The sequence below is a fragment of the Dunckerocampus dactyliophorus genome, chromosome 2 (genome assembly GCF_027744805.1).
Source record: "Dunckerocampus dactyliophorus isolate RoL2022-P2 chromosome 2, RoL_Ddac_1.1, whole genome shotgun sequence".
NCBI classification, from domain to species: domain Eukaryota; kingdom Metazoa; phylum Chordata; class Actinopteri; order Syngnathiformes; family Syngnathidae; genus Dunckerocampus; species Dunckerocampus dactyliophorus.
This window is the reverse complement of record NC_072820.1, coordinates 28695975-28711018: the sequence shown is the minus strand read 5'-3', so window position 1 is coordinate 28711018 and position 15044 is coordinate 28695975. Positions and strand designations below refer to the sequence as shown.

At 44.4% G+C, this 15044-nt stretch overlaps 1 protein-coding gene across 2 annotated transcripts; it reads right to left on the bottom strand.

The window, feature by feature from the left end:
• Positions 1–2802: 2802 nt before the first annotated feature.
• ldb3b (LIM domain binding 3b) lies at positions 2803–11780 on the bottom strand. 2 transcript variants are annotated; one of them, XM_054767589.1, is made up of 9 exons: positions 11582–11780; positions 8471–8622; positions 8307–8382; positions 5428–5450; positions 4063–4260; positions 3924–3947; positions 3623–3792; positions 3471–3507; positions 2803–3337 (listed from the first exon to the last, which is right to left on the bottom strand). In XM_054767589.1, the coding sequence occupies exons 1-9, from the start codon at positions 11675–11677 to the stop codon at positions 3241–3243; spliced, it is 873 nt and encodes a 290-aa protein (XP_054623564.1). In that variant the 5' UTR covers positions 11678–11780; the 3' UTR covers positions 2803–3240. The 2 variants fall into 2 exon arrangements, with proteins under 2 accessions (XP_054623564.1, XP_054623565.1); XM_054767590.1 differs by lacking the exon at positions 3924–3947 and having other exon boundaries at positions 2809–3337.
• Positions 11781–15044: the final 3264 nt, after the last annotated feature.

Sequence of the window (15044 nt, the reverse complement as noted above, 5' to 3'; positions counted from 1 at the left end):
TATTATTCTATATTAATTAGGGCTGTCAAAGTAAGCAAGTTTTCTTTAGCGGAACTATTTGTTTTGATTAACATGCACACGTCCTGTTTGACCCTCAGCCCACACCATAGTTTGAGGAAATGCAGCCGTGACTGTGGAGCTACAAGCAGGAGTTGTCACCGTCTACGTCGCCTGCCAGAGAGAACCGAGAAGTTACTGGAGCACTGGCGGTATTTTTTAAAATGGTCATTTATGCAGTTTTATCTTTGCATACGAGTGTCCCATCCAACGAGTGTTTTTTACATGTGAGCTGTCTCGGCTGTTTTATTTGCTTTGAACTGCCAGCTAAAATTTGGATTACGAGCTGCTATTTGTTGGCAGGCACAGCGGAGGACAGCTTTTTGGGGGCTTGTGTCAATGTGACCATAGCTGGGGACGAGAATGGATGTAAGTAGCATTAGCAGCGCATTAGCTAGTCACCGGGAAAGATTTGCAACACATCAGTAAAACATACGTACATTATAGCGATGTAATTTATTTTATTTACAGTATTATGTATTGTGTAAAACTATGACAGTAACAACATCAAATTAAAAGCACTAAATGAAAACACAGCCACCATCCGCCAGTGCAAGCCTGGAGTTGGTTTCTCAGAAAGTCCACCATACAAATGTACATATTAGCACCCAAGAAGGTCATCAAAACTTACCTTTATGCTTTCCCAAATAGTATCAGCATTTGGGACCGAATATGAGATGAAAGAAAAAAGAGAAAAATACAGTATAATACTGGGACAAAGTTAGAAGGTGCATTCATGTACGTCAAACAAAGTGGGACAAAACGCCGCTCACATTAAACATGCAAAAACTCTTTGTAACTGTATAGTATTTTTTGAATAAAATAATGGCCCAAAATGTATATCCCTTTACATAAACCTTGATGTAGTCATCATAGTTGCGTATCAAATCGTTTACCACAAAGAGATTTACATCCCGACTTATTATTGCCAACTTCCTCCAATCAAAGGAGGTGGCGGTAGATATCAACACCGTCCACACTTGCATCCCACTACAGTATATGGCACAACCAACACCACACCCGTCATCATCGTGAAATTCACCAACAGGAAATTCAAAACTGCACTGCTGAAACAGGGAAAGAAGCTGAGAGGCACAAAGGTCTACATGAATGAGCATATGATAAAACGCAACGCTGACATCGCCAAGAAAGCACAAGACTTGAGGAAGCAGGGAAAGATGCAAAGCACTTGGAGCACCAACAGTAAAATCTACATCAAGCTAAATGGAGGACCAGGAGAAGCAAGAGTGCTTGTTGTCAAAGATATCAGCGATCTGGATACATACTAAACATCATATTTGCATGAAGGAAAAAGGATACATTCAATAACATTTGACATTTGATATCATCGTTGCAAGGGCCTGCTCAACAAAGTACTGGAATTAGGAACTCATGTACCTACATTCACGGACACTCACAGTACAAGTACAACAGGAAAGATGGCAGGAAGTGGATCCGGATATCAACAGAGAAAAAGGAGAACTTTTTTTTGTTAAAAAAATAGTAATTTATGGTAAATTATGGAGCGTTATGAGGAGTTCCCAAAAGATTATGCCTGCCAAAAGCAACACTGTCGCCGCCAATAGAGTAAGGGAGGACCACTGGCAGAATAATGCTCTGTGTGTCAATTACTTAAGTTAACACTGGTTATTATACTAACTTGATATTACTAATCTACATTACTAATTACTTTGCATTTATGAATTCCACAACATTGCGCAACTTTGATATATTACCACTTATGCATTTAAAAAATAAATAAATTGGTGCATCAACTGTCTTTTTGTCATCTTTGAAATATGTCTATCATATTTTATTGCTATAAAATACTGTACTTCGTGGTGACCACCAGGTGGCAGTGTTGATGTATTTTGTGGCGACTTCTTCTTTGTGACAATTTTTTCCTTATTGTTAGAGTAAAGAAGTGTTTTGTTACGTTTGATTCCTCAGAGTGCGTATTCCTCCAGCAAATATTGTAATATAAGAAGACTGACTGGCTGAGTACTCACACAAGGACTGCTGTGGCGTATAAGTCTGCTAACATCCATCCATCCATTTTCTATGCCGCTTCTCCTCAATTAGGGTCGGGGGGTATGCTGGAGCCTATCCCAGCTGACTTCGGGTGACAGGCGGGGTACACCCTGGACTGGCGGCCAGCCAATGGCAGGGCACATATAGACAAACAACCATTCACACTCACATTCATACCTATGGACAATTTACAGTCAGCACACCTCGCTAACCCTCGAAATTGGCTTCGCAGTTTACTCCCATAGCTGTGTGCGTGCGCTAACGTTCTCCCACGGTGCGCAGAGACTACTTTACTGTATTTTTCACATTTTTCTTTCACCTCATATTTGGTCTCAAATGCTAACACTATGTAGGAATGCGTAAAGGTAACATTTGATTACGTTATTGGGTGCTAATGAGCATACATGTTGGGTGCACAACCTCAAGTTAATTCATTCATGCTAGCACACTGCCTGTTAACACACACATCAAAAAGCGACGTTGTGATTTTCTCTCTGAAAAACAAACTCCACGCTCGTGTTGGTGGTGTCCCCCGTCCGCCAGGTTTGTGGGAACACGAGCTGGTCGGTGGGTCCATAAAGGTCAGGGACCGCTGATACAGAGGATCTTTGACTAAACACATTGCCTGTGTTTTAAATGATGACTTCATGATTTATTCCTGATTATATTATATATATTGCTATTTTATTGGTGAGGTAACAATGCGTGTAAATGAGTGTTGCTTTGATTGTTCAGGATGCCGCATGAGTCAGCCATGTGGTTTTAGGAAAACATTTATTCACATTGACATCAGTATAGTTTGAGTGCATTTTTACATTTTACATACTGTATTTGTGCATGTTGAAACATCTGTGTGTGTGTGTTTGACCCAGCTAAACTTCTTACTGAGGCTAAAAGGGCTTCTACCTGAACATTTTCCGTACAGTGAATTTCTCTGTGGCGTAGTCCAGAGGAACCAAACGTAGCAGCAGACATGGTATGAACACACATGAGTAGCATTCTCACACTAACACTAAAATCTCACATTCTATGCATTTAGAAGCGACACACATTCCTCCTCTTCCTGATTTGCCCTCATGTGTTTATTTGCTTTCTGTGTTTTTTATATTGCTCCATGTCCCCTTCTCTTCCTTCCTTCCTCTCTCCTTTTTTTTACTCCTGGACGTTGAGGATCTGTGCAGACAGTCCGTGGTGCCAGTTCTTCAGCTTGGCGAAGCGAGGACCTCGCATCTCCGACTCAAACTTTTCTCTGCGTGAGGAAAGATGTATTTTTAATACTCAGTAAGAAAACAAGGCATTTATTGAAAGGTAGGGTGAAGCAGGGGTTTATTGATGTGCTTGCAGAGCATTTAGGGTACCCTGATTGATGCAGTGATGCTTACCTCGACCTCTGCAGAGCTTCCTCATCTGGGTCTTGCACTTTAACAAAGAGAAAGAGGATTCACTTACAGTAAACATTTTTTTCTAATACAAGGCCATCACACAACAGCAAGGGTGCCTGACAACCTTCCAAAAACTGGATTTGTGCACTCACTATATTCGGTTCCAGTGATGTGGGCCAGCATCCGGAAGCTCTTGGACTGCAAGTTGGCGGCGCGGCGGGCCCACTCGGACAAGTCCTGGGTGTTGTCGCCTGGCCTGATCACTGCCTGGTACACGGGTGATGCGCAGTCCACAACGGGGTCCTTGATGGGCAAAACGCCACTGGGGTGGTGAGAGGCACAAATGTTAGCGTTAGTTAGTGTTCAGACGTCCGTTAGGCGCACGAGACAGGAAGTTGGATATGGAGCTGTTGTAAAGCCTTGCTTGTTCGGCGCAGGTTTTCGTGTACTTACGCCAAGGGGGAGCCCGCCTCCTCACTGACCAGGCGGGGAGGGGGGATGAGAAGGGATGGAATGATCAGAAAGGTGAAAGGTGGACATGGACAAGAGAAGCAAAGCACACGTTGACATGTTTTGACTGGCGTCACCTCACCCGTCGTGTCCCTTGGCCTGTGACTGGCCGGCGATGGCGTCCATGATGGCGTCCTGCGAGTACATGCTAATAGGCGTGTTGTACTGGGCGTGGACGATGGTGGCCTTCCCGCCGGGACCCCGCACCTCGATGGGCTTGTGGGTGGACAGGGCAGAGTCTTTCAGGGCGATGGGGTTGAAGCTGGGGGTGTACTCCAAGCTGCAAGGCACACAGGGGTTCACGTCGTACTAACATGAACAAGCTCTCACCACTATTTAGCTTCACGTGTCATAATGCAGATGGCTGATAGATGGTGCTGTTGTCTCATTACTTCAACAAACATGCACGTGCTCTTTCTTTTCTTTACACTGTCTTGTTCCTTCTTGCTAATATCACGTTTAAAAAAATATATACCACTATAACTTTTGTAGAAAGATCACAAACAAAAAAAACACACAATGTCAAGATTTTTTCAAAAAACAATATCTAGTAACACATTTTAATTGTGTATGTTCTCCTCGTGTGTGTGTGTGGGTTTTCTCCGGGTACTCCGGCTTCCTCCCACATTCCAAAAACATGCATGTAAGGTTAATTGGAGACTCTAAATTGTCCATAGGTATGAATGTGAGTGGGAATGCTTGTTTGTCTATATGTGCCCTGCCATTGGCTGGCCACCAGTCCAGGGTGTACCCCACCTGTCACCCAAAGTTAGCTGGGATAGGCTCCAGTATACCCACAACCCTAATGAGGAGAAGCGGTATAGAAAATGGATGGATGGATATTATGATGATTTCTAATGAAGTTACCACATTTTTTGGTAATATTGGAGCTTTTTACTGTATTCAGTTACGAAATAAAAGTAAATCTTTTGAATTATATACCTGATCTAACTTTTAGCTGCATGCTACTACACACACACACACACACACACACACACACACAACAAGGACTATATTTCAACTAATGATTAAATTAAACAGTTTTAAATGACGTTTTTACATAAAATTTGTTAAATTACATTATTTTTTACAAATAAAATGAAATATAATTAAATAAATACAATACAATTAAGGTTTTTTTCTCATTAATTTTAGTCTGTTAATCACATTCTTAATAAATATGAATCCACAGTGGTTAGTGACCCTGTACATGCTTTTAGTACAATCTAACATTTCCTGCAGGGTACACATTTTTTTTAAATCGTTTTGGAATTTTGAATTACACTGCCCCCCCTCGGGCTGGTGGAGGCACTGCAGTTTTGATTCCACCAGGAGTCAATTGATTAATCTATAAAAATGAAATATGCGTTTGGAGCATTACATGTTACAATTCACTTCACAGCATCACTTCATGCACTTTATACAAACATGCTGACAGTTTACTGACTTGGCAGCTGTGTTGGCGATGACCTGCAATGCACACACACACACACACACACACACACACACAGATTGTGACGTAAGCATTGTGGTGACAACAATATGCGTTTGTCGGAAACTATCCAACACGCTGTAATCCTCCATCATTACCTCCCTTCCTGCCCTACTGTATCCCTGAGTGTGATTGACAAGAGCAGGGGGGGACTCTTATCACATGACACTGGCGAGAGAGGGGAAGGTGGTGGTGATGGTGGTGGGGGGGGATACAAATAGCCTGGAACAGCTAGAAATACCTGCGCCAACACATCACCTGATCCGCTTATGTGAGAGAGGAGAGCAGCCGCCATGACGTTTATGCTTTATGGATGTCCAGGCCAACAATGTAGGTGAAGTGGTGCAGACGACCATTTCTCACACACACAAGCAGGGACACCGTATCTCTGATGGGCAGTGATGTGTGTGTGACAGGAGTGGAACATTCCATTAGCGTGTACGACAGCTGCTCGCGCCCGTGTCTGCCAGTGAGGCGGTGCCGCACGGCCTGATACTCCGTCATCGTGTGGCATGTCTGTGGCGAGCACGTGCACCGACACCTGATTTATCCGTACCCACAGCCCCTCTTAGTACCGCCCAGACACCCTGATGCCTGCATGGGACATGTTAAGAGGCCCACGATAAAGATGCCATGAGAGGTTACGCCAAAAAGGCCTCTTTAGGATGCGTTGGACGGTTGCCATAGCAACCATAACCTCATGCATCGACCGTTTCCAAGCGTGATTTGTTAAATTAGTTTTCATAACTTATTTTATTTTTTGTATAATTATTTTATAACTATTATGTGGAAAATAAGTTAAATAAAAAAATATGAAAAATTGGATAATATTACGTTTTACAGTAAATCATGAATGAAAAATTTTATTTAAAAAATCTAATTTTAATGCTTTTATTCACTGGCTTTATACACAGTTTTTATTTCATTTGTGAGCTCCCTTTTCCACACAAAGCAGGAAGAAAAACATGTTTTGGTATTCTTTTCAGCACTTTTCAACCTTTTTGGAAAGGTCTGCTGACCTTTTGGTAAAAGAAATCTGTCCCCTCTGTGTTATTCTGTCACCTGGACCCCTGTCAGGTATGTTGTGCATGTGTGCGCTCCATAAATAGCCACACGTGTGGCGGGATTTAAAGCTCTGGTTATCTTGGTTTTTAGTTTCCAACACTTGGTAAGTCTGAAATACCAAATATCACTCTTTCCTGAGGATCACAGAACAGTATTTGTCCAAACAGCGTATGTTTTCTTGTGAAAGAATGGAAGGTAAAATGAGTTGCTGTTGCCACTACTTTACACCCTGCAGCCCTAACACTCGAGCTGTCAACATTTTTTCCATCCGAAAATTGGAAGAATGCTTTCATGTCGTTCGCTATTTTATTATTTGGTGCCGTGCTGATCCAGTATAGAAAATTCCGATACCACCTGCAAAGGTTTGTGATCACTGAGCCATGTCTGTGCTTTAATGTTGTCAGCAAACGTAGCTAGAAAAATATCAGCAAACTCCTCACTTGCCACACATACACACACACGCGCACACACACACACATGCCTGCTCCACCTGATGAGTTCATGGCCACACAAATGAGTCGGAAATCACAATCTCTTTAAAACTAAACAAAACGCCTGGTGGTTGTCCTTAAAGTGTGTTTTGAGTGTGTATTTACGGCGCTGCATGTGTGGACATTCGATGATATTCTTCTATCTACATTTGCTGATATTATTTTGGCTAATACATTTGCTGATATTCTTCTAGCTATATTTGCTGATGTTATTCTGGCTACTACGTTTGCTGATATTCTCCTAGCCACATTTGCTGACATTATTTTGGCTACTACAGTTGCTGACATTCTTCCATCCATCCATCCATCCATTTTCTATACCGCTTCTTCCTCATTAGGGTCGCGGGGGCATGCTGGAGCCTATCCCAGCTGACTTCGGGCGACAGGCGGGGTACACCCTGGACTGGTCACATTTATGATATTATTTTGGCTACTATGTTTGCTAATATACTAGCTACATTTGCTGATATTATTTTGGATTTTATGTTTTGCTGATATTCTAGGTACGTTTTCGGATGTTATTTTGGCTACTATGTTTAGTGATATTGTTCTAGCTACGTTTGCTGATATTATTTTGGTATATTACATTTGCTAATATTATTCTAGTTATATTTGCTGATGTTATTTTGGCTACAATGTTTGGTGATATTCTTCTAGCTACATTTGCTGATATTATTCTAATTATGTTTTCTAATATTCTACTAACTACATCTGCAGATAGTATATTGGATATTACGTTTGCTGATATTCTCCTAGCCACATTTGCTGATATTATTTTGGCTACTACGTTTGCTGATATTCTTCTAGCTACATTTGCTGATATTATTTGGCCACTACGTTTGCTGATATCCTTCTAGCTACATTTGCTGATATTATTTTGGGTAGTCTGTTTGCTGATATTCTTCTAGCTAAATTTGCTGACAACATTAAAGCACAGACAGACATGACTCAGGGATCGTAAAGCTCTGCAGGTGATACCGGAAATTTTTTATAGGTGAATTATGCTGATATTGGAACCTGATTGCATATTAAAGCAAACTAAGCTCAGGTATCGGAATTGTATCGTATCAGCAGATATCCAAATTCAGGTATGGAGATCAAAATCGGAAGTGAACTAACGTGGATGGGCCGAAGCTTGGTGTTCTGATTGCTTCTTATCTTGTAACTTGCTTCTGTCACATGATCTCACATATTATTATAAATATGTTGCCAAAACAAAAGTCAGCATTATTATCTTTACAAAAGTATGAGATGGTATACCTAATGTTGTGTCCATACCTTCTGGTGGGGGATGACAGGCATGGGAGAATCCATCCTCGGGGTGGCTGTGGGAACTGGTGCGGGGCGCCTCGATCTAGCCATGAAACAACTTCAAGTGTTTAAAAATGCACTCTGATTGTATGCGGCTGTGGTGTTTGTTTGCTGGCCGTGTGGTTGTTTACTTCTGCATGGTGAGCGAGAGTCTGGCGGTGGCGGCCTTGATCTTGTTTTGTGCCTCCAAGTGAGTCATGCCGTCAGTGCTGGCGCCGTCGATGGCTGAGATGATGTCTCCCTGGGACAGGCTGCCGCCCGAGGCCTTGCTGCCGGGGGTTATCTATTAGGAGGAAGTGGGGTGTGGGGGTTGTTGGGGGGGCATGTTGATGGAAATTCCTCAGCAAACATTTGTGGACACAAAAGCGCAATCATTGATTATCATTATGACTCTTATGGGGCCAGGAGGACCCAGCCTGAAGAAGCCACACGGGTGACCGGAGGGTGTGTTCCAACTATAGGAGTATCACATTCCACAGCCTCCCTGGGAAAGTCTATTCCAGGGTGCTGGAGAGGAAGGCAGCGGCCGTTCGTCAACCTTCGGCTACAGGAAGTACAACGTGGTTTTCGTCCCAGTCATGGAACACTGGACCAGCTCTACACCCTTGCGAGGGTACTGGAGGGTACATGACAGTTTGCCCAACTGGTCTATATGTGCTTTGTGGACCTGGAAAAGGCATTCGACCGTGCCTCACGTGGTGTCCTGTGGGGGGTGCTCCCCGAGTATGGGATTGCTGGCGAACTACTACGTGCCGTTCGGTCCTTGTACGACCGGTGCAGGAGCCTGGTTTGCATTGCCAGCAGTAAGTCGAGCCTGTTTCCGGTGAACGTTGGCCTCCGCGTGAAGAGAGAGCTGAGCCGGAAAGCAAAGCAAAGCTTTACCCGTCGATCTACAGGTATGTTCCCACCCTCACCTATGGTCATGAGCTTTGGGTCGTGACCAAAAGAACGAGATAGCGGATACAAGCGGCTGAAATGACTTTCCTCTGTAGGGTGGCTGGACTCACCCTAAGAGATAGGGTGAGGACCTTGGTCATCCGGGAGGGGCTCAGAGTAGAGCCGCTGCTCCTTCACATCAAGAGGAGTCAGCTGAGGTTGCTCGGGCATCTAGTCCGGATGCCTCCAGGACGCCTCCCCAGTGAGGTGTTCTGTACCTCGGGGCAGACCTACGATACGCTGGAGGGATAATATCTCACAGCTGGCCTGGGAACGCCTTGGTGTCCTACCGGTGGAACTGGAAGAGGTGGCCGGGGACCGGGAAGTCTGGACTTCCGTAGTGAGACGGATAAGCAGAGGAAAATGGATGGATGGAGGGATTATGACTATTAAGGCCCAATGAATAATAGCCGTGTAGACAAGCCTTCTTGCTCAGTGTAACTCAAAACACAATCAAATGAGACAAAACACAAACTAGTACCAACTAAAAAATATTTAGCCTTGAAAGTATCAGTTTATTTATGTGGCGGGTACTTATGCGAAATTAGCTTTTTATGATATAAACAATAATATTTCAGCAAAGAAACATTACATTTGAATTCAATTGATGAATAATTTGACATTCCTATGATTATTTCATACATATTTCATTAAAAAAAAACTTCTCTGGTGTACCAGCGTACCTCTAGATGGAGCCCACGTACTACTAGTGGTACGCGTACCACTGTTTGAGACGCTAGTAGTACAATGTTGTCACATTAGCAGCTAACTATATCTTATAAATATAAATAATAGAGCAATGGCTACAACACTAAACACTAAATATATATACTGTATATCATAGAATAGTGTAGTATTTAGACAACTAACTGGATGGATTGATACAGCCTAATATGTTAGCTAGCATTTTAAACCAGGTAAACAAAAAAAGAACAAAAAGGTTGCCAGAAGGAATGTCAAATGTCAAATTTGCTACTAGAAAAACACGGCCGTGTGGCAAAGCCCTAAAATAAAGAAGTTTTTGTTTTGTTTGTTTATTTTGCACGCTGTCCCTTTAAAGCTGTGAAACGACACACTGCCACATACAGTATCAGGTCTAAGTTTACAGTCAACTCGTTAAAGGGTTAAAAATAAGCAATACTGTTGATGCCTGTAGGATGCTTGACCCTCTGGAGGCCCTGCGCCCTCCTTGCCAAACACACACACACGCGCACACACGCACAAACACACACACGCACCTGCTCCTGACATTCACTCCCTTCGTCTTCTATTTACATCCTGCAAAATGCAACATTCTGGACTTATTGATTACATTCTTAAATAATACTCATTTGTTGCTACTGTATTTTGCTGCCTTTTTGCAGGAATTTGGGCAAAAAAAAAATATTTTTGGAGCCTCGCATGCACACACACTTCCAAATAATCAAGTTAAATCTGCAAGTAGCACAAGAGAGTGTTTTTGTTCCATTTTCTCCCAACTACAAGTGCTAAAAATGCTAAGAAAGTGTCCCAAGCAGACGCTCTAAAATGACGACAAAGTGTCATAGCTAACAAGACGCTAACAAGGAAATTCATCCTCGCTTTCTTTTATTAGATGTTGGCAAAAAAGAAGCGGGCCAAAACTGGAGCGTCACCGTACAATAGTGGTGACATTTTATGTTAAAACCCCGTCAGAACCCACTGGGGGACTTAAATACCAGCCACAGGATCAAGTCCAGGATCAGGGAACAATGGCTTGGCCTTAAAAGTGACCATCAATCAGGGCCAAACTTTTCCAGGACGATGACGATCCCCTATCTCATTAAGGGTATTTCCTGTGCCAGTCTGACGCTATTTAAAGCAAAAGCTGGAAAAGCACCCAAGATCTTGCAAGATCACCATTATTGATCATTGAAAATGGGCCAAAGCCACTTTAATGATGATTAATTCACCCATAATTGCCACTTATGTGTTGATGAACTGCTTTAAAGTCCACTGCTGCAGAGAAACATTACATAACACACACACATGCACGTACACACCACCATGTTATGGTCCTGCTCGTGCAGCGGTGTCCAAAGTGAGGCCCGAGGGGTATTTATGCATAATTAAACAAGAAAACTAAAAAAAAAACAACGTGCAAAAAGGCATGGAGAAAAAGCTTAAATGTTGGTGTTAATAATACAAAGATGACATGCAGGCTGTTTTTTTCTTGAAATAAATTGAATTTCTTGGATTGGTTTTAGCCCAGATCTACACCATCCATGCGAGTAAACGGTGCCTTCAAGTACCATTTTTGGGTGTCAAGTTGAGTGACATCCTCTTACCCTGGAGATAGTGAGCGGCATGTTGAAGTCCTTCCCCCCCTGGAGCCTGAAGCCCCATGGCGCTGGGCCGTTCAGCATCACAGTGTATGTGCTCATGTTGGGCCTGTGCGGACCGTGCTCGCCCTGGTATCCTTCTGTTGCGCTCGTGTATCCCGCCCCCCCTTGCACCTTGCTCCTCCGTCAGGCCCTGAGGCGTCACTGTGCTTCCTCGCTGCTCTCAGGGACAAACACTGGGGCTGGGGAGGGGGCAGGTAGGTGGGGCGGCAGTAGGTGGGATTCTGTGACACACATACACACATAAATACACACACACACATGCAGGAAGGTTATCTTTTTAGGCGACAACCTCCTTTTTCTGTCTTCTCTTATAAAATGTATACAATAATAACACTGTAAAAATGTATATTTGAGTTATAAAGGTGGGTTTCTTGCCTGCTCGGTGGGGGTAGGGGGGGCTAAGAATAGCAGACATGGGGGCCCCGTTGCCCCTTATAAGGCTTGTAACCAGAAGCCCCAGAATGCTCCAGTGCAATGCACTTGCAGCCAATATAGACCCCTCTTACTGCAACACACTCTCTCTCCAGAATCCCGCCTCGCCCTCCCCCGCTCCCCGCTACATGTAGCACCCTGTTAGCCAAAACCACAGCGAGAGGTGATGTCATTGGTTTTCTTGTTGCATTAACCTGCCAGCCCCCGCCATCATGCTTTCAATGCATGCGTGTCATTCAATTAGCAGTTCAGCAAACAAACGAATGTGGGGATGTGCCATTATCCCCAAGATGGTGCACCCAGGAGGGGATTAAGATGATGAAAAAGAACAAAATAACGCACCGATGAAAGGATTTGATGAGCATAAATTAATGTGCCAGGTACCATGTGATCACGTGTTTGGCTAAAAGCAAAATGAATGTAATGCAGTGGAAGCTCTTCCTGTATTTTTAATTTTATTTGATAATTTCTGGTTGCTTTATTTGTTTCTTATTGTTGCTGCTGACAGCTGAGCAGCAGAAGCAGCAGTTGAAAGGCAGCATAAAGGATTAGCGTAATAAAAAAATAAAGCAACTCATTAGAAAGAAAATGAAAGTGGTAGAAATTTTCAGCCAAGCTGCAAGCCTCAATTAACCTAGACAAAGATTGTCTATTGAAGGAGGATGAACACTGCTTTTCAGTTCTGTCAATCATCCCATCCCATCCATTTTCTATACCGCTTCTCCTCATTAGGGTCGCGGGGGTATGCTGGAGCCTGTCCCAGCTGACTTCGGGCCACAGGCGGGGTGCACCCTGGACTGGTCGCCAGTCTAAAATATTTTAAATACAATTTTAATACACAGACACCACATTCCAGGCAAGAATAAAGACCTCATACGGGACTATTACAGCTGCTTCAGTTTGAGAGTCACTTCCGAAACAAAAACATCTGAATTTTATCAGCTTGAGAAGGGCATTATCACTGGTCGCACCACCTCAGTGATATTGTTTGCCTTGGCCATGAATATGCTGGTGAAGTCAGCAGAGGCCCACTCACCAATTCAGGTATGCGGCAGCCTCCCATCAGAGCATTTATGGATGATCTGACAATGACTACAACATGGATCCTTCAAGGCCTTGAGCTTCTCATTTGCTGGGCCGGCATGAACTTGAAGCCAGCCAAGTCCAGGTCCCTGGTGGTGAAGAAGGGGAAGGTCACAGACCGGTGGGAGAGCAGCCAGTTAAAAGCCTGGGCAAGATCTATAACTGTACCTTGAAGGACACCGCAGCACTCCAAGCAACAGCAGAGGAGTTGGGAACCTGGCAGACAGCAGTGGATAAGTCAGGATTACCAGGCAGGTTTAAAGCCTGGACCTACAAACATGGCATCCTGCCATGACTGCTCTGGCCACTGCTGGTCTATGATGTGCCACTGATGAGCCTTGAGTGCTTCAGCTGTTTCCTGCGGAGGTGGTTGGGCTTACCACGAAGCCTCAGCAACATCGCCTCGTACGGGACGAACAACAAGCTGAAACTTCCCTTCAGCAGTCTGACGGAGGAGTTTATGGTCACCTGAGCAAGAGAGGTGCTGCTGCATAGGGACTCCAGTGACATCAAATTCTCCTCGGCTGGCATAGAAGTAAGAACCGGCAGGAAATGGAAGGCTCACAAGGCAGTCGACCAGTCCCGCTTGTGACATACAGTAATGAGCTGGTGGTAACAGTGCCGTCCGGATGGTCAGGTCTCGGGAGCCACCCAAGACCTCACTTCAACAAGGCTCAGGGAAAGGAAAGGCGTCAGCTGATCCAGGAAGAGGTCCAAGTAGGGGTGGAGGAAGCCCGCTCCACTAGGACAGTAGGGAGTGTGGACCCGATGAGAGGAGGCAGCTGACATGAAGATATCGTGGACAGAGCTATGGAGAGCTGAGCCTCACCAGATCAGGTTCCTCATTCGGTCGGTGTATGATGTCCTCCCAAGCCCGTCCAACCTCCTGCCAAAGAATCCATTGTGTGCTCTTTGCCAGAGTGCTGGATCGCTGCAACACATCCTGAGCTGCTACCCAAGGGCACTGGCAGATGGGCGATACCGCTGGCGCCATGATCAAGTGCTGCGGGTCTTCGCAGAGGTCATCAGGGATCTCCATCAGTAAACACCAACTACCAACAAGGCAGTCCGTCGCCTTTGTTAGGGCTGGGGAGAAGCCACAGCAGTGCCGGAGTCAACTTGAGACTGGCAGCTGGAAGTTGACCTAGGGAGACAGCTCAAATTCTCAGAGAACATCGCAGTGATCACACTCAGACCAGACATGGTCCAGGTGTCAGAAACAACTAGACAAGTGGTCCTGCTGGAGTTGACTGCTCCCTGGAAAGACCGGATGGAGGAAGCCTTTGAGATGAAGAGGGCCAAGTATGAGGAGCTGGCAGGCGAATGCCAAAGCAGAGGATGGAGGACCCGATGCAACCTCATCGAGGTCCGGTGCAGATGATTCATAGGCCAATCTTTCATTAGGGTACTCAGGATGTTGGGAGTAAAGCGACAGCCGAACAGAAGAACCATCAAAAACATCACTGATGCGGCAAAAAAGGTGTCCAGATGGCTGTGGATCAAGCGAGGAGATCTGTGGACAACTAAAGCTACTTAGACACAAGCTGGGACTGATCACCCTGGCTGGGTTGCTTGGGCAAGGGTGTCGGTTGTGGGACCTGAAACACCCAGTGGTGGGGATTCACCCGAAAATTAGGCTTTATGTTGGTTGTATGTATTTTTGTACTTGGGATACTATTAAGAAGGGGGTAGCGGTTCTTTTAGAGTTGGGACAAGATTAATCATCTTTATTATGCAAGTGGATAAACTCTTTTAGCAATGGTCATGTGTGTCCACAGCAGAGTGGGTTTGTGCAAAGGAGGGATTTTGTCCAAAGGGGTGTCTGTGTCCAAAACGTTGTGTGTGGTCTTGTTGCATCACACAACGCACACAAATGACGGAAACGTCATAC

What these genes read in the sequence shown, in the direction of transcription:
- ldb3b (XM_054767589.1), bottom strand. Translation starts at nt 11,677, where the DNA reads ATGAGCACATACACTGTGATGCTGAACGGCCCAGCGCCATGGGGCTTC. An exon ending in TGCCGCTCACTATCTCCAGG is followed by an intron (nt 8,623 to 11,581) that starts GTAAGAGGATGT and finishes TCCTCCTAATAG; the next exon opens with ATAACCCCCGGCAGCAAGGC. An exon ending in CTCTCGCTCACCATGCAGAA is followed by an intron (nt 8,383 to 8,470) that starts GTAAACAACCAC and finishes TTTCATGGCTAG; the next exon opens with ATCGAGGCGCCCCGCACCAG.